The sequence below is a fragment of the Strix aluco genome, chromosome 2, assembly GCF_031877795.1.
Source record: "Strix aluco isolate bStrAlu1 chromosome 2, bStrAlu1.hap1, whole genome shotgun sequence".
Classification (NCBI taxonomy): Eukaryota; Metazoa; Chordata; class Aves; order Strigiformes; family Strigidae; genus Strix; species Strix aluco.
In genome coordinates, this window is record NC_133932.1 from 38,746,058 (window position 1) to 38,764,161 (window position 18,104).

General features: G+C 47.3%; 1 protein-coding gene and 1 long non-coding RNA gene across 4 annotated transcripts in view; one reads left to right on the forward strand and one right to left on the reverse strand.

The window, feature by feature from the left end:
• C2CD2 (C2 calcium dependent domain containing 2) overlaps positions 1-7,274 on the reverse strand; it is a 41,271-nt gene extending 33,997 nt beyond the window's left edge. The window contains exons 1-2 of one of the 3 annotated variants that reach the window (XM_074814418.1): positions 6,846-7,273; positions 4,566-4,664 (exon numbers count right to left, since the gene is read on the reverse strand). In XM_074814418.1, the coding sequence (XP_074670519.1) occupies positions 4,566-4,664; positions 6,846-7,130 (384 nt within the window). In that variant the 5' untranslated portion in view covers positions 7,131-7,273. Of the gene's footprint in view, positions 1-4,565; positions 4,665-5,193; positions 6,654-6,845 lie in introns of those variants that run through there. The other 2 variants (XM_074814420.1, XM_074814419.1) reach the window with 2 other exon arrangements.
• Positions 7,275-7,318: 44 nt separating this feature from the next.
• Positions 7,319-8,410, forward strand: LOC141919248 (uncharacterized). Its single transcript, XR_012621907.1, has 2 exons — positions 7,319-7,444; positions 7,730-8,410. It is a non-coding gene; the product is annotated as an uncharacterized LOC141919248 (long non-coding RNA).
• Positions 8,411-18,104: the final 9,694 nt, after the last annotated feature.

Here is an 18,104-nt window from a genome sequence, read left to right on the forward strand (position 1 = left end):
GAAAGGAAGTGTGATGCCGAGCAAAGCAAGCTAGGAAGCAGCAATATAAAGGAAGATTAGGACATCACACAGAAAAGCTGAAAAAACCTTGAAGACTAGAAGAGAAATGCAATTCAAAATACAGAGCGTGTGTGTATGAGAATTAACAAATATTACTCCTACAAAGGGCAGCTTATCACTGGGAGAACACCAAAGGAAGAGAGTCCTGGATGCATCAAGTCAGTCACAGTATGAAGCAGCCATGGGAGAAGCAGACTGGAAGCCTAAAATGCATCAAGAAAGTACTTTCAGAGACACAAAGCAGCAGTAATTTTTAATGGTGAGACCTCACCTGTAGGGCTGTGTGTCACTTCAGCCATCAAGCTCAAGAAAATGGATTTAACTGGAGCTGCTGCAGAGAATGGGTGCACAGGAGTGACTTACCAGGCAGGACAACATTGTGAAAAGAGACTTAAGAAACAACTTATTTAACCAAGCTAAACAAAGGCTGGAAGGAAATAAAATTCCTTCACAACATATTTATTGACAGCAAGCACCATGGAAGAAAAGTAAATACACTGAGGCTAAAGGATTATACTAGTACAGAAACTAAAAACCAAGAAAAAAGAATAAAAAAAAGCTGCATGGGCCATGATTCCACTTAGGCTTGTAAAAAAACTCCAGTCACTAAAGCAGCAAAGCTCCAGGGCAGCTTTTCAAGCAAAACACGGAGTTAAAAGACAATAGGAACTGCACATGATAGTCAGGGCAGATCACTCCACCAAAAATAATCAGAAATAAACACATGTACGTAACTAAGAATGATTCCAGCTAGTACTGTAGCGATGACAACGAGAAACCCGTCTTTCCTGGAAAGGACAGCAGCCTTTGCTGCACAATGTCTCTACCTGCTTCAGAGCAAGTGGAACTGGAAGCCCCGAGGCCCCCGTGTGGCACGACCACGGGCTGCCAGCTCACAACAGGGTGGCTGCAAAGGGATACCAAGATGAAGCTATGACAGCTGTGTGGGTGCATAAGGCCTCCACAGGCATGCTGCGCAGCTCATCAGAAAACAGGACCCCTCACAAGCCTGCAAAAGTCCTCCTTTCTCTCCACCATTTCCCTCAGCAAGATTCATCACACAAAAATTAACATGAAGCTTTCATATTTGCTGTTGCCTGTTGTGATCCAGGACAGCCATTTCTTGTATAGCAACCTATTATCACTCATTAAAGGAATGGCACTCTGAGGGCATTTTACCCCATTCTATTTAAGCATGAAGCAGGAAAAGAAGGAAGACTTCTGTTGTATCTGCTCCACCTGTGCCAAGTCCCCAACAATAGAATCATCTTTTCTGTTGCCTTTGTTGTTGTTGTGAATTTCAAAGCCTCTGGAAATAGACTGCAGTAATGGAAAGGTTGGCAGAATTAGCTAAGAATATTCCTAATGTTTACTTTATTAAAACAAAACAACCAACACCACACAATGAAAATGGGCCACTTCATTCTATATATTTAGGCTCTGGCCCAAAATTGGAGTGAAGGCAATGTATAAATAGAGGCTTTGTCAAGAAGCAGTGTGGTGTAACCTTCAGCCACAGAGCAGCTCTGTCCCTGTCACAACGGCTTTGGCCAAGCTGACAACCAGCAGCTTCCCCAACCGTGTCTGCAGCACTGCACTGTGGAACATACACCAGTTCTATAACTTTCAGCCTCTTTAAGGCAAGGAAGTATGTATATACGTAAGGACTGCATGTGTCAACGTGTGTCCTGGATATAAACAGAGCTGTCAGCACTAATGTAATAATTACAGTCTGGCTGGCAATCCCGAATTGTTTCAGAGCAAGACTTCCCAGGCAGGAGGCTCACTCCCAGCACCAGGCAGGCTCATCACCTGGCTGTGCTCCATGGCCCCGCATTCAGGACAGAGGACCACCCACCACAAAAGACATACCACAGGGCTCAATCAGCATACAGCTGTGTTAAAAGTATTACGTATCCCATGTTTACTGCTTTTTTGATCTCTCACTCTCAGTCCTGCCTTTGATGACCACAACCTCTCTGATGCAAGGTCAAACACATATTTAAAGTGACATGCAATAAATCAAGCCCTAGCTGTTGAACTAAGGCACCTATATGCTCTTGCCATACCGATCACAAGTAAAGCAGCATGTTGAACTCATGATGCCTCAGGCAAGTGCAGAGCTCTGCAGGATGCTACAACATTGACAAACATGTAGCATATGGTCACAAACTACATTCAGAGCCAGTCACACGAGTAGTGAGTTATAAACACATATCAGAAATTTGTGTTTGAACTAGCTGCAGAGAGAGGTTTCAATTTCACAGGCAAAGATTAAGAGTTTGAAGAGCAAGGGGCAGACAGAAAACACCACAAAAAACCCCAACCTTTGGACCCTTGGTATTACCTGAGGAATATGCAAGACAGACAATTATCGTAGGAGAGAACCCCTGAGGTGTTTAGAGAAAGGTACGCGTTTAAGGAAGGAGGGAAAGTAGCTACCAGAGTGCCATGCTATGGTTATTATACACTGAAATCCAAATAAACATTCAGGTGGTACCTTAACTGAAGGAGTAAGAGTAATTCAGAGAAATTTTTCCAGCAGCTGTGCACAAGATTATGGAATTGGGTTTTGGGACAGTTCAGAACAACCCAGATTATGTAAGCAAACCCAGTTTAATCCAATACATGTTTAAATGTGCTTATATTGGTTTAAGCTGCTGCAAAACCACATTAGATTGCTGGCTGCAGTTTTACAGCTTGATCAACGTACTGAAATGGCTCAACCCAAGGTCAGACAAGGACCAGAGACTGCACAAGGGAGAGTGTCGGATTGCAAAGCCACAGGTAGGGGAGAGCAAGAGAACAGTCCTATAGCAGCAAGCAGTCCCCCAGGCTTAGGCTGCCGCAGAGCCAGTGCTTGCTACCTTCTGCTGCCCAAGCTTAACCACAGCAGGTTAAGGTGCCCACAGGGCACCGCGGGCACTGAACTACTGTGCTGCTACAGCAGTCAGAATCTACAGTTAAACACCACAAGTTAACTGAGGACTGCAGCAGAGATGCTGCCAGTGGTACAACACAACTTCAGGGAAATCCAGGACTGCAGCGCTGTGCCTTGGTTCTGACATGCAGGCAAAAGCAAGTTTTAGCCTTGAGACGTGGCTCTCGTGGGCCAGCCACGGGCACGGTACTCTGAGCACAGAGCTGGCCCCACGCATCCAGGCTGAATTTTGACGCTGGCCAAGGGCAGCCAGCAGACCCAAACCTACTGTCTATCTCCCATACAAACACATTCGCAGCCCTGCTCACCTTCCAGAAATGTTTTAAACACTGCACTGCAAGACACCTGTTTTTTTCTGCTGTTAGTCACCAGCTTTCATTTGCAGCAGATCTCCCTTGGTTGCTGGCTTCACACATTATACAGCATACCACTTTTAGACCTAGCAGTCCTCTCTCCTTACAATTTCCCATTGTGGTTTCTTCCAGTGGCACTGAGGAACACTAACGCCAACTCCACTGCCCTACCAACTCCAGTCTCTCTAGCCTCAGTGCTGGGGCAGGGATCACTGGTAGGGGCAAAAAAAAAAGAAAGAAAAAAGGGGAAAAAAAAGAGAACAAGTGCACAAACAACTTTACATGTTAGCAATCCCCAGCTGCCACCCATCAGGGTGTGCCTGTAAGTTGTGTATCAGGCAGATAGGCGCACACATAGTTTTCAAAGCAATCATAGTAGAGCTGCTTAACATCTAAATCAGACAAGCAAACCAAAATAACAAAGCAAAACTAGAAGAAAAGCATTAGGCTAATTTGATGCAGGTGCCTAAAGCTGAGCCCCAGTTCAGATGTGACTAGTAGTTACAGTCACCAGTATGAAAATGCAGAAACTTATCACTGCTAAAAAGCATACATACAGGTTTTTTTCCCCTTTTAATGCATTATTATTCTGTTCTAAGAGCCACATTCTGCCATATTTTAATTTTACATGCACTAAGCCACTTCCCAGTATGTGGGGTGGGGGTGGGAGAGGAAGAAAGAGACCATTTGCTCCTCACTGAATACAGGATTCAGTAGAGCCAAGGCTTCACCCTCAGGACTTTGCACCTTCTCCACTGATCCCTACCCAGCTCTGACTTATGAAGCAAACCTGTAATCAGCCACACAAACAGCAAGATGCAAAGATGTTTTCCTGTCCCAGAGGAGAAGTGTCCCTTTCCTTCTTCACAAAGTCCCCACCCCACACTTCAGCAATAGGATGGGGAACCATCATATCGATCGTGAGTGTGTGGGGAGAGGGCTGCTGTACGAGTTCACTGAAGGTGTACCTATAAACTTGGCATAATGTGGTTGTTGGTCATTCTGCAGAAGCCGTGGAGCACATTCTGCTCACTACTCGCAAAAGTGAATCAATGCAAAGAGGTTGTAGAGAGGCAGTCTCTTACTAACCTTGACAAACTTAGGTCAAGGTTACAGAACTATTGACAAATAAAACTCCCACTGACATTAATAAGAAAAGTCAACATTTCCTGACCAAAAGTACACTGAAACAAAACAAAACCTAGGTTTACCTTCTCTTGAGCTGACTTTACAACACTAACAACTTCTTTAACTGCTAGCTCAAGTGGTTCTGGTGGGTCATCTTCCTCAAATGTAAGCAACTGTGAATCCTAAGAAAAAAAAAAAGAAACATCATTAGGTGAAGAACCCATCACTTGAAAATGAGTGATAAAAACGCACTGCCAGTGATGTTCCTGGAAGAACTGGAGACAGAATTGCAAATCTATGTCAAAACTTGTAAGTATTAATTGCATGACACCTCACTACATAATACAGGGTAGAGTCTGAAAACCTATACTTAAGACATAACTATGGGCCTAATCATAACTCATCTTTCTCTGTAGCAGAATATCAAAGTGCACAGCACAGTGCAGAGCAAAGCCCATGAGCAGTGACAGAGTTCAGTGAAACTGCTCTTCTTGAGTAAGAATTAATCAGTGCTGTAGTTTTAAAGGGGATTTTTGGTTTGACCTAGTAATACAGCTGCACTAGGCTATGCCAAAACTAAGAAAACACAAATATCATCTTGCAAAGGTGAGGAAAGAAGTCTTCCCCTCCCCAATCCTTCCTTGTGTGTGACAGCAGGCAGTGATGACGGCTACTCAGTGTTCACATAGACAGCAAGAAGACAGCGTATACCTGTTTTGGCAGTGAGGTCATACTTTCAGAGGCATCAGCACTCGCATTCTCCACCTGCTACCCCCACCGAGAGGTCAGCGCCGCTTCCCTCGTCACCCGAGGTTGTTTTGCACGCAGGAATTTCATTAGCTGTGTGCCGCTGACATTGTTTTGGGAGCCTGACAGCGGGAGCAACACCAACGCTGCAGTGCCAGGCGGTGAACTCATGGCAAGAGGCGGCTCCAGCTGCTCCCCCAGGGGAAGGGGGGGTGTGCGTGCCCCTGTCAAAGTGGCTTTGGTCTCCGGTCAGGGTCGGGAAGCTGCTGCTTGTTTCTAGTTACTTTCAGTTCCTAGCACCTGTGCCCAAGCTGTCTGGGCTCTCCTCTTTCACAAGCACAAGGCAAACCTTCGTTTTCTTAGCACAGCTCGTGCTTTTCTCAGATGCACTGTGCAACTTGAAAGGGCAAAGTATTTTCTCTCCGCTGCACTAACTTACGGTGAGGTCTGGAAAGAGTTAAATTGCTTTCCTTATCTTTCACCCACACCCGCTGCCCTGCTCTTCCTTCTCCCCCAGCCTGCTCCTTGTCATATAAGAAGCAAGCATGCTGGGGCTGCTGGGAAAGGAGCCTCCTAGACCTAGGGAGAGGGCTGCGCACAAATTCGGAGACCTAGCTATATGCTGCTTCCCAGAAAGTTTAGCCTCAGCATTTTCCACTGATACAGCAAGGGTTCAGTCCTTGGGACTAGGGAATTAGGTTGTCACGGCCTCACCTAACCTCCACGCCTCTTAGACCTGGGCATGCCATTACAGACTAACGAGCAGGATGCCACGCTGTGCCCTTTGCAAGAAGGGTCGGATGGGAAGGGTGCCACGTTTTGCACATCATACCTGACCTGGGCTAAAAGCAAACTGACCAAAACCTGAGAAGCCCACCATCCCGCAGCTGCCTGGCAGACGCTAGCCCTCAGCCTTACGCTGACACGCACACGGGTTCAGCGTGGCATCAGACAACGCGAAGGAAGCCCAGCTCTGGGATTTATTTGCCCAAGGACCGGCCGCGGGCCCCGTGCAGGCGCCCAGGCCAGGAAGTTTCCATTGTTTCCTCCTCCCCACGCCCGAACAATGTTATCGGCGGCGCAAGCCCCTGCGAGGGGCCGCGGGGGTCGCGGCTTTCCTCCCTCTCCTTCCCTGCTCCCACGCGTGCGCCCGCGCCGTGCCTCTGGCCAGCTCCTTCCTGCAAATTCCTGCCAAGCAGCCACCAAACATACACATATGTATGTACACACACACGTGCAAACACGTATCTACACACATATATGCATACGTACACACACACACACAGCGGTAAGCGCGCGGAGGGGCAGCAGCGCAGCGGCGGGCGCTGTCAGCACCCCCACACATCCTTGGAGCAAGTCCCGGTGTTCCTACAGCTGCTCCTCGCTTCGGGCGGGGAGAGCCCCCACCGGCACAGGAGCACACGCCGCCCTCGCCCGCCCGGGCCCCGGCCCCAGCCCGGAGGGACGCCCCACGGCGGGGAGGCCCCGGCCCGGCGGAGCCGGCGGCGGCCGGAGCTCCCCGGCCGGGCCCTGCGGCGGGGCGGCCGCCCTTCCCCTTCTCCCCCCCCCACCCCCGCCCGCCTCCCGCCGCCCTCACCTGCGCCCCCGGCACTCACCGCCCGCGCCGCCGCCTCGGCGCTGAGCGCCGCCACCCAGGCCCGCCGCCACTGCCGCCGCCAGCTGCCCAGCGACAGCGCCCAGGCCAGCACCGAGCCGCCCTCCTCCAGCAGCTCGTCCCGCCTCGCCGGCGGCGGCAGCGGCGGAGGCGGCGGCCGGCCCCGCCGCAGGGCCAGCAGCGCGTACTGCACCAGGTAGACGGCCAGAGTGGCCAGCGCCGCCACGAAGAGGGCGACCAGCGCGCCCCAGCGCAGCTCGGCCAGCCCGCCCGCCAGCCACGCCATGGCTGACCATAATGGGAGCCGCGCTACCGGCCCCCACCAAGACGCGCACGGCGGCGGCGGGGCCGGGCAACGGGAGCCGCAGCCCGCGCAGGGCCCGAGCCGGCAGCGGCGGGACGGCGTCCGGCCGCCTGCCCGGGGACGCGCCGCGCCGCCCACAGCGCAGTCACCGCCCGGCCCGCCCCCGGCGGCGGCCCGGCCCCGGCCCCGGCCCCAACCACCGCCCCGGCCCGGCGCTGTCGGCGTGGGCGGCCCATGGGCGCGGCGGGGGCTGGCGAGCGGCCGGCGGGGTCCCCCGGCGCCCCGCGGCACTGCGGGTGAGGGGGCGGCCGGCGGCCCGGGGGGCGGCGGCCGCGGGAGGGAGCGGGGCGGGCGGCGGGGACGCGCGGGCTGCGGCCGGGGGTCTCGTCTGCGCCCTGAGCCGGCGGTTCTCCCAGAAACCATTTGGGGTGCTGTGGGCAGCGGGGACGAGGAGAGCGCTGCCGGGGGGGGCGAGAAGGGGGGGCTTCGCTAGAGACGATGGGGCGGGAGGGGCGTTCGGGTGCCCCGGAAGGTCGCAGGTGTCGAACTAATCATTTTGGTTGGTTTTCATCCCACAAAAGGTTTCCCCTTGCATCACGTTACTTAGTGATGTCGTCTGCACACTAAGCAACAACTGCAAGGGAAGAATTACGAGAACAGCCCCTCACGTCTTTGCCCACGACAGACGAAGGTGTTAATGCCCGCCTGTGGGCACGCCGTGGGAGTCGGTTATGAACCAGGCCTGACTTCTTCCCCCAAGAAGAAGGATCACATCATCTTTGTGTTCAAGAGGCTGAGGCATACTCCCCTAGTTCATGTCAGAATTGCGAAGCCCAGTGAATAAAATTGCCACGCTGCCCCTCGGCAGCAAGCGAGCATTTAGCGAAGGCACCCCTGTACGTAACGGGGTAACGTTTGCAGGTCTGTGATCACCTTCCTGCTCACCCCTTCGCAGCACGGCAGGAACAGCTAAGGACATTACGGGGCATTTTATTTTCCCCTCTGCTTCCTATCAAAGGGTGAACCCAAGCTTCCCTTTTCTTCCTGCTGCCTTATCACCTCCTCTGCAGAGGGTAACAAACTCACCGGAAGGAGGGAAAAACCAATTCTGTATTTCATTGTGAGCTGCGACCTAGAGTATAAATTCAGAACTAAGAACTTTCTACAAACCATGCTGAATGACTGTTGTTATCAGTAGGAGGTTTGCGATAAAGGGGAGGAAATTGTCTTTTGATAGTAAATAAAAGTTTCATAATCATTTATTTCTGTCACATTTATTTTTAGTAAGTTCTTGTTTGGTTTTCAGAGTGCTACCTTAGCTCATCGCTATTTGTGTCCTCATTTTTATTCTGCTTTTCTTTGCCTGCTTTATTTCTTTCATAGTGACTTTCTTTACCCGTGGCAGCTCCCAGCCGATGAACCTCACTTGTAATTTTTGCCCGATCCATGCGCTAAAACAACCGGTGATTAAGTCATTGAGGTTGGTAGTGAAATGTCATTGTGAGTTCTTGCTCTGCTCAGGTTTAGGCTATTGCCACTGTAGCCATAAAGGGCAGAAACATCTTTTCCTTGCTGGAAACTGGAATTCCAGACCATCGGAGTGCGTGCCATGGATCACAGGGGGGAATAAGGGGGGGTCCCACGGTGCCTGGCTCTGGCGTACCTGCCAAGGGAGCCATGCAGATGGCAGGTGCCGAGGTGCAGAAGCCATGTGGGCTCACAGACCTGACAGCGAATGCTTGTTTGCTGGATGTTGTCAAGCGCATTCACAGCTAGAAGCAGAGGTAAAAAGAAAAGGGAAGTTAGTGCATTACAGAATCCCTGAATGGTTGAGGTTGGAAGGCACCTCTGGAGGTCATTTGGTCCAACCCCCCTACTCAAGCGGGGCCACCCAGAGCCAGTTGCCCAGGACCATGTCCACATAGACGGCTTTTGAATATCTCCAAGGACTCTACAACTTTTCTGGGCAACCTGTACTAGTGGTTGGACACCCTCATAGTGAAAAAGTGTTTTTCCTTATGTTCATGGGGAACCTACTGTCTTTCAGTCAGTGCCCATTGCCTCTTGTTCTGTCACTTGGGCACCACTGAAAAGAGCCTGACTCCATCTTTGCACCCTCCCTTCAGATATTTATATACATCGATAAGATCCCTCCTGAGCTTTCTCTAGCCTTCCCCCCCCAGTTCTCTCAGCCTTTCCTCATATGAGACATGCTCCAGCCCCTTAATCATCTTAGTGGCCTTTCACTGGACTCTATCCAGTGGCGACACAGCACTCCAGGTGTGGCCTCACCATTGCTGAAGAGAGGGGAAGGATCACTTCCCTCAGCCTGCTGGCAACACTCCTCCTAATGCAGTCCAGGATGCCATTAGCCTTCTTTGCTGTAAGGACATGTTGTTGGCTCATGTTTAATTTGCTCTTCACCAGGACCCCCAGGTCCTTTCCGCAAAGCTGCTTTCCAGCTGGTCGGCCCCCAGCACATACTGGTGTGTGGGGTTGTTCCTCCCCGGCTGCAGGACTTTGCACTTCCCCTTGCTGAACTTTGTGAGGTTCCTGTCAGCCCATTTCTCCAGCCTGGCAAGGTCCCTCTGGGTGACAACACAACCCTCTGGAGTATCAGCCACCCCTCCCAGTTTTGTGTCATCTTCAGACCTGCAGAGGGTACTCTCTGCCCCACTATCCAGATCATTAATGAAGCTGGTGAACAGGATTGAAACCCAATTTTGGCCCCTGGGGTACACCACTAGTTGCAGGCCTCCAACTAGATTTTGTGCCATTGATCTCTGGGTCCGGCCGTTCAGCCAGTTTTCAGTCCACCTCACTATCTGCTCATCCAGCCCATACTTCATCAGCTTCTCCATGAGGATCTTATGGGAGACAATGTCAAAAGTCTAGGTAGACAATGTTCATTGCTCTACCAAGCCAGTAGTTTCATCACAGAAGTTTATCAGGTTAGTCAAGCGTGACTTCCCCTTGGTGAATCTATGCTGAGTACTCCTGATGACTTTCTTGTTCTTCATGTGTCTGGCAATGGTGTCCAGGATTAGCTGCTCCATCACCTTCTCAAGGATCGAGGTGAGGCTGACTGACTTGTAGGTCCTGGTGTCTTCCATCCTGCCTTTCTTGAAGTTAGGAGTGGTGTTTTCTTTCTCCAGTCCTTGGGCACTTCTCCCTGTCACCATGTCATTCAAAGATGATCGAGCGTGGCCTTGTAATGGCATCTGCAGCTCCCTCAGTACTTGTGGGTGCATCCCATCAGGACCCATGGACTTACATATGTCCAGTTTGCTTAATCATAGAATCATAGAATGGTTTGGGTTGGAAGGGACCTTAAATACCATCTAGTTCCAACTCCCCTGCCATGGGCAGGATTAGGTTGCTCAAAGCCTCATCCAACCTGGCCTTGAATACTTCTAGGGAGGGGCCATCCACAACTTAAGTATTCCCTGACCTGATCCTCCTCCACCAGGGGTACATCTTCTTTGCTCTAGAGTTTCACCTTGGTCTCTGGAGCCTGGGGTTCCTGAAGGGCTGTTACACCAACATTTAATACAGTATTTTAGAATATGGGGGCTAGGCCTTTGGGAGGAGGAATAGGTTGCTTCTTGAGAAATAATAGTTGATCATTTTGTGTTGTAAATATATTGTCCACATTTGCACCCATAAACTACAAACTTGACAGGGACAGAACATGGTTTTATCTGCTGTAGTTAGTTCACTGTATGGACATAAGAAGAATGGGCTACTTGGAGGTCAAAATATTTGCCTGGCACACAAGGAAATCCCACACTCCATTTACTGACCAGCTGCCTTCTGCCTGCCTGACTCCAAAGGAGATTTAGAGTACACCTACATGATACCAAGCTGCTGAGATCTCCAGAGATCCACAACTAGAGCCATGTTGCTATGTTAGCACAGCTCCATACATAGGTTAATTGATCCCGTTGAGAGACTGGATTGATTAGCCGGGCTGATTTTAAGATCCAGACCAGTATCTTTGCTGTACCAGCTTGTCTGCAGATAGCTCAGGGATTTCTAATACAGCACTGCATTGTGTGGCTGACAAACCTGCCCTTAGCTTGTCCCATGTTTCAGTTCCCCATATATGCCACATAGACAGTTTTCTTTAACTGGCAGGAATTTTGTGAGTCTAATTAGTGAACATGAAATGACGAGAAAGAGTGAAAGAATACACTGAGATATTAAGAACAGTTTTCCTTTACAGAACTTTATCAGCTATCTTGTTACTAGAAATATTTTACATTTTTACTTTTGAAGTATAGCAAAAATATGTGGCAGCTAATATTTAATTATTTTCCTTTTTCATGCACCTGTGAACTTGGAATAGCCCTCTCTGAACATTCAGAATCTTACCCATCAAAGCATAGCTCTGGGGATGCGATTAGTAAAGTAATTAGTTTTTCATAATTCTGTGTACTTTGAAGCTGGGAACTGTGATTCTGACTTGCTCCTAGGCTCTGCTATGTGCTGTGTTTCTAGGAAGCAACTTCTGTACTTCCCAAACCTCAGCGTTTATTTTAATTAGCAAGTATATATCTCTGTCAGTGATGGTTGCAAAGCAAGTTTAAAAAGTGTAAAGGGAGTGAGATTGATACAGAGTTGATTTTACAAGGGTTCTAGAGCAAGAGAGTTATAAATGCATCAGTCATCATGGTTACCTCACTTGTCCTGTTTTGGTCCTTTGAAGTATGAATTTTATTAACTGTTTCACTCCATGTTGGAAAGGCAAGAAGAAAACTGCAGACCTGTAGCTTACTCTGACCTAGTCTATGCTAGAATGCTTTGCTGATAGAACTACCCTAGGCACATGAACAACAAAGAAATATCTCACCCGTTAACTAGTGCTGCGGTTCATCATACCTCTGTTCAGGGATGCTCTTTTCCACCCCGCAGACAGAATGTGGGCAGAACTTTTTGGACCTTGACATTTTGTTTGAACTTTCCAGATTTGTTGCAACTTTCCAAATATGTTGCAGGTGGGTGGAACAGTGGCTTGGACTTGGGACAGGCAAATGTATATGCCGGGGTGGGACACAGCAGGGTAACCGGAAAATGCTAGATCTGAGACTATCCTGAGTTCTGTGTTATAGATATAAGCAAAGGGAGCAGGATGAGATCATAGTTGTTTAATCAATTTCATTTTTAAAGCTGTGAGCAGAACAATGACCAAAAAAAGCGCAGTACGTTCAATCGCTGCAATTAAATGATCATTTATACGATTATAATGTACAGAGATAAAATCAATCCAAACCTTTCCCACTAATTCTCTGCCTCTGAGCTCCAGAGTATTTTTTACACACATGAAAGAAAGAGAAGGTTCATAAGAGGCCATACACGCAGTCTAACATGAAGTCTGAAACAAGTGCTTTGTCAGGACAGTGTAATAGTGTAAGAGATGCTTAGTTTAGTAAAACTGCACTTTGGCCAACAGAGGCTTCTTCCAGTGTCCCAGGGCTCTGTGTGATGCTGCCTTTCCCTGTGAGGTGGCTGTAACCATGTCTTCATTATGAGATTTTGCTAGCATAACAGCCAGCCTGAGGTGGTACCACCAAACACTCTTCATTAACAGCTCTGCTGGCAGAAGGAGGCCTGTTAATTTTCACACCTGAAATGTGGCCCCCTCGGCATGTTACTTCTCATGGAAGAGGGAACTGTTTCCCCTTTCACATGTAGCATTTCAGCCTCTCTCCCACTCTTTTACCTGCTGAGCCAGAGGCAGGTAACAGGCATGTCCTTTTACCTGCTGACTGTGGCAAGTTTGCTCAGGAATTGTGGGGCAAGGAAAGACACAGTGCTAAAGCTAAAAGATGAGCTCCTCCACTTGGTCCTGTCCTTATGTGTACTCACTCTCCAGCCTGTTTTCTGTAGCCCCTTTCTAGGTGAGATTCAGTATGCGTGACCCATCTTGTCTCATGTGAGTCAACATACCAGAAACGTTGTCCCCTGCTTTGTGACAGCTGTCTGAGAGAGTGACGGGTGTGCAAAGAGCTGGAACAAGGGCCAGGTGGGATGCCCAGAGAAGCCTTGTTGGAAGATGGTCAACAGTCTAGCACCAAGGAGGTGCCACTAAGCAAGCTCTCCTAACTAGGAGCTAGCATGGGGGCAAGGAGGCTAGCACTCAGCTGGCTCTTGATCTAGAGTAACTCCCACCAACTTGTGTCTTCCAGAGAACATCCTCTTCTTACGAAGGAGTCTTTCTCCATACAAAAAAGGCTCCGAGATGATGACATCATTAGAGCTTCACTTTGACAAATGCTCTTATTTTTGGTTCTTTTGCAAAAACAGGAGGTATCTGATCTATCCAAACACTAATTTCTATTGAAGAAAAAGTAGTATGTCCACCATGACCTCATAATAAAAAAACTTCAATTCATTTAGCTCATTTAGTTCTTCTTTGCCCAAATGCCTACATCTCTTAAGTGCTTAAGAAGGCACACTGCCAGGAGCTGAGTTTTTCATTAGATCAGAAAATATATCTTATAGCTTTGTTATTATATATGTTATTAATATACAGGTCTGGTCCTAAAAAAATCTTGAAAAAACAGTCATGCCCTATAAATATAATTGTTGACAATTTGGCTAAGTTTCAAAACAAATAGGTCACAATGTTTTATTTTGACCACTCATAATTTCGAATTATTCATTCAGATATAAAGCAAAACTGCAAAGCCATGTTTCGATTCTATTATAGCAACCATGGACCCAAGTTGGTACACCTTGGATACTTGTACTTTCTTTTGAAGCCATTCATGCACCAGAAATACAGCCTATCAATCAATGAAAAAAACATGAGAAAGCAGACAAATAATAGCACCATGGTGTTTGCATTCATTGTAGCACATCGGTATTCCACCCATTAATTTTAGAAGTCTCTTATCATTTTATCGTATTATAACTGTTGTGCTTTTCTCTGTAGGATCACACTTTGCCCCCTCTCCAATATCCGGTAAATAATCTATTCCTAAGTGGTCATGATTTTGCAAGAGGAACAAAGGCTAACAACAGCCATTTGGTCTAGAATTGCTCATCGTTTCTTTTACTGCTTGTACCTGGCACTGCAATGGAAGAAGGAAAACTATTTTTGAGAGTATTATTTTTTCTATGATGATGGCTCTTCAAAAATATATTTACTAGACTTCAGTAAAATACTGTGAGTTTTTGGAAACTAAAACATGACAGACTAGCTTCTTTTATTTTTTTTCACCTGCTGGAGCCAGTTATATTCTCTCCACCAGAGAGCGCAAGTATCACCAGAGGGGATGGTGCTGGGATGGAGAGATTGCTGTACTTGCAAGCAATATTGTGAGCTGTCTTCCTCAAGGACGGCTCTCTAGACATGACGGGCGATTCCAGCTACATGAAGTTTCTTGCCTGTGGCTTAATTTAGGCTGAGAGTTAAGATTGTGTCCAAATGGTTAAGGCTTCCCATGTTCAAGGAACTACTGGACAGATTCCTGCCTCTCCTTCTGAATCTCGGGCTCCAGCCCAGGAGATGCTGACTTCCCAGAGACGTGTGCTTCTCCCCTACAGTACAAACACTCATATGCTCCTCAGACACATGCTGGAGGACACTAAGACCAACTGGCTTTGGGACTGTTGGGCATCAGAAAGAAGAAAGGACTTGGTGAGTAGTAAAAGAGATCTTCAAGTTTTAGAGAACAAAGACATTTCAAGCAATGTTGTAGGAAATCAATAGCAAGAGTATGAAACAAAATAAAGGCTTTTGGCTTTTGAAAAATCTCAGAACCCACGACTTCCTCTAGAAGAACAGTGAATATGCTCCAACTCAGCTAGATGGCTAAGAAAACCCAAGGGCATGTACCAGTTTTGTGGTGCATGTTTTCCCAGAGCACACCCCCGTGGGTACTGCCCTAAGGCTAAAACACCTTGACTCTGGAGCACATGGGTACAGACTCACTCACAATATGGTTATGCAAATTCTCCCAGTTACTTGGAGAAGAATGCAAGTGTTAGGGCACCAGCAAATGGTAAAAAGCTTTTAACTCTTCAGTCATGAGTTCACATTATGTTTAAGTGTGTTGACTATGTGTTATCATAACAGGTGTTAAGCTACAACTAGTGCTCTTGCATTTTCTTAGACAACTGTCTGCACTGCAGAAACCATTGGGATAGACTGGCATCCTCCTTGACAGTCCCAACAGGGAGTCAAGGATTCAAGAGTCTGGAATGAGACGCACCTCACCTCTCCACTCCTAGCTGTCAGTTAGGCAGAAAGCATGCTGCTTAATGAAGGAAATACCACAGAAGACAGCTTTTAGGCAAAAGTGTATCGTAGTGTGCCTTTGATCTAACAGGGAATTTTCTTCAAACTCAGCAACTGCCATGTAACTGAGCCATATTTAAACACGCTCACATGCATTTTTATATACATACATACATATACATAGAGAGAGGGGGTTCACCTTCGGTGTGATGCTTTTGAGTGTAGCTCTTTGGGTAGATGTGATGGTGCAGTCTTTTTTTTCTGGCTCCTCCTAGTGCCTGTCCACATTGTTAGAGGTACATAATAGATTATAGGATCATCTCCATAAAATTAAGGTTCCATGTGATTCTCCCCCTCTTGAGCCTTGTAGTAATACTTGCTAAAAAACTATCCAATTTCAAATTTCATTTTTAATATCTGTGATTCTCTTCCAGACTTAGTCAGAGTGACAGTTTGGTATTTTTACAGTTTTTTTCCTCATGCTTTTAAAAAATGCATTTACATGTCTTTACATGCCTCAGTCAAATTTCTCCTGAAAGAAGTAATCTGAATGCAAGCCAACAAAGCTAAATTTCCTTCTTGTGGCATTTGGCTGCTCAGTTGATTGATGAGTGAAGAAGAGGCAGCAGCAAATAGCAGCTGCCTTGTTAATCACAGCCCTGGGCTGCCATGCAGAGAGGAAGTTTTTACCTTCCCCCCTGTGGGTGGGAACAGCTGTGTCTGTTCTGACATTAACTGGGCTCCAGGCAGTGTGCCCTGCAGAGCAAGAGATGTGCATGAAGCCAAGGACTAGCCAGCTGTGGAAGGAGCAAGTAGGAGAGCAAGAGTAAGAAGGAGTCAGTAGAGCTGTATTTACTGTTCTATAGATTTTCTTCTGGTTTTAGATCCCCCATCTTTAGGAACCACAGGTGCATGTGGTGAAGTGGAGAAACTGCAAATGTACCTCCACAGGTGTAGTTGCCACACCTGGTGGAGCCCTCTGGACATGCAGTTTTCAAAGCCTGTTCCAAAAGGACCCAAACTTCCCTCAGTGCAAGATTGCAGGGGAAATATTATTAAACAATCTTTTGGGAAGTTTTTCTTCCCTTAAACTCTTTCATAGACTTTATAGCAGAGTAATCGATGCAGTTTCTGTCAGCCAAAAAGAGTTAGAAGGTGTCAAACCACAGGGACACATAGTTGTTCATTAGGGAAGAAAGGAAAAAGCGGGAACCAAAGAGCTGTATTCACCACAAATGACACCTTAAAACACAGGCTGATTTTTTTTCTTGTTTTTGGCAGGGCCACAGTGTGCTTTCTTCTATATCTTACATTCTTCTGCTGTTGTTTTACTTTCTCACACCTCTTCTTCTGGCTCATTGCCCTTTGTTCCTTCAGATACCTGCCTGTGAAGCCTGCAAACCTCAGCATGGTCTCTTCCTTCCAGCAGAAGCATCCCTGGATGCTAATAACCCCAGCAGGTCTTATTGCCTCATCACTGCCTCATTTTTAACACCAGTGGACTTCACTGGAGACATACACATTGCTGGATGAGAGCCTGTGCCCTCAAATATCAGCTTAAGCCAATGACTACAACCAGGGCTCCATGATATCGAAGAACTGTATCCATCCTAGATCTTCGACTGATAAGACATTAAGAAATTGTTAAGGGTTGTATCAAAACTGCAGAGGCAATTTAAAGCAAATTCTTTGTTAGCAGAAACTGGCTTTGCTTTCAATCTACTCATTCAACACATGTAAAACGAAGGGGAAATAAAAGTTATGTTGCTCCATTGCAGCCAACACCTTGAAAATTTTTATTGCCAGAGTATTTCAGGACTCGAAACAGATATATTATACATGTAGGTCTAATAGTAACAATTATCCTGTTAGTGTTTGTATATTAAAAAAAGAGTGATAGCTGGAAACATCCTGTGAATAGACTAGTAAGTAAATGTTACTGGATTTGTTTGAGGAGCAACTGTCTTAGAAGCGGATGGCTGGAATTAGAACAAAAAACCTCCATGAAAATGCCAAGAGCATTGCACCTGTTATCAGTAACGTTTTATCATTTTGGTTTGCTTCTTGACTTTTATGTCAATTAGAGGTTTTATGGTCTCTGGAGCAGACATTTTCTGTGAAGCATTTAAGCAGATGTCAGACTGCTCTGAAACAGTAACAGAGAGAGGACTGTATATAGATCTTAACTGGATGCAGAAAGAGCTGGAGGAGTTCCTTATGCTGAAAGGAGAAAGAGGGACCCAAACCTTTGGTGATTTACGACTCTGTGAACGAGTCAGAGAGCAGCCCTCGGCCCTCTCATTGCCTTTTCCACAGCTCGCTTAACTTCTGATGTGCAGGGATACTCCATGGAGGGACAGGTCCGGAGCCCTTTGTCCCTGTTTTCAAAGAGATGTAAAGAGCATCAAAGGCCCAAATCCTCTTGAGCTTGGAATGCCCTTTCAACCCTTGATTCTGACCATTTGGCAGACCTGGTACTTCAGCTCTGCCGTAAGTTTCACCTGACCTACTGCCCCACTTACTCTGACAAGACAGTACACATGCACACAGTGACAAGCACTGGGGTAAAAAGCACAGGTAACTGTTCAGCACATGCTCTTGCTGCAAATCTTAGCCTTCCCACTAAGACCATTCTTTGCTATCCAGGCAGTGACTTTTGTGAAACTTGTTGGGAGATTAACTCTTGAGATCTTGTCTCCTCTATTAAATGT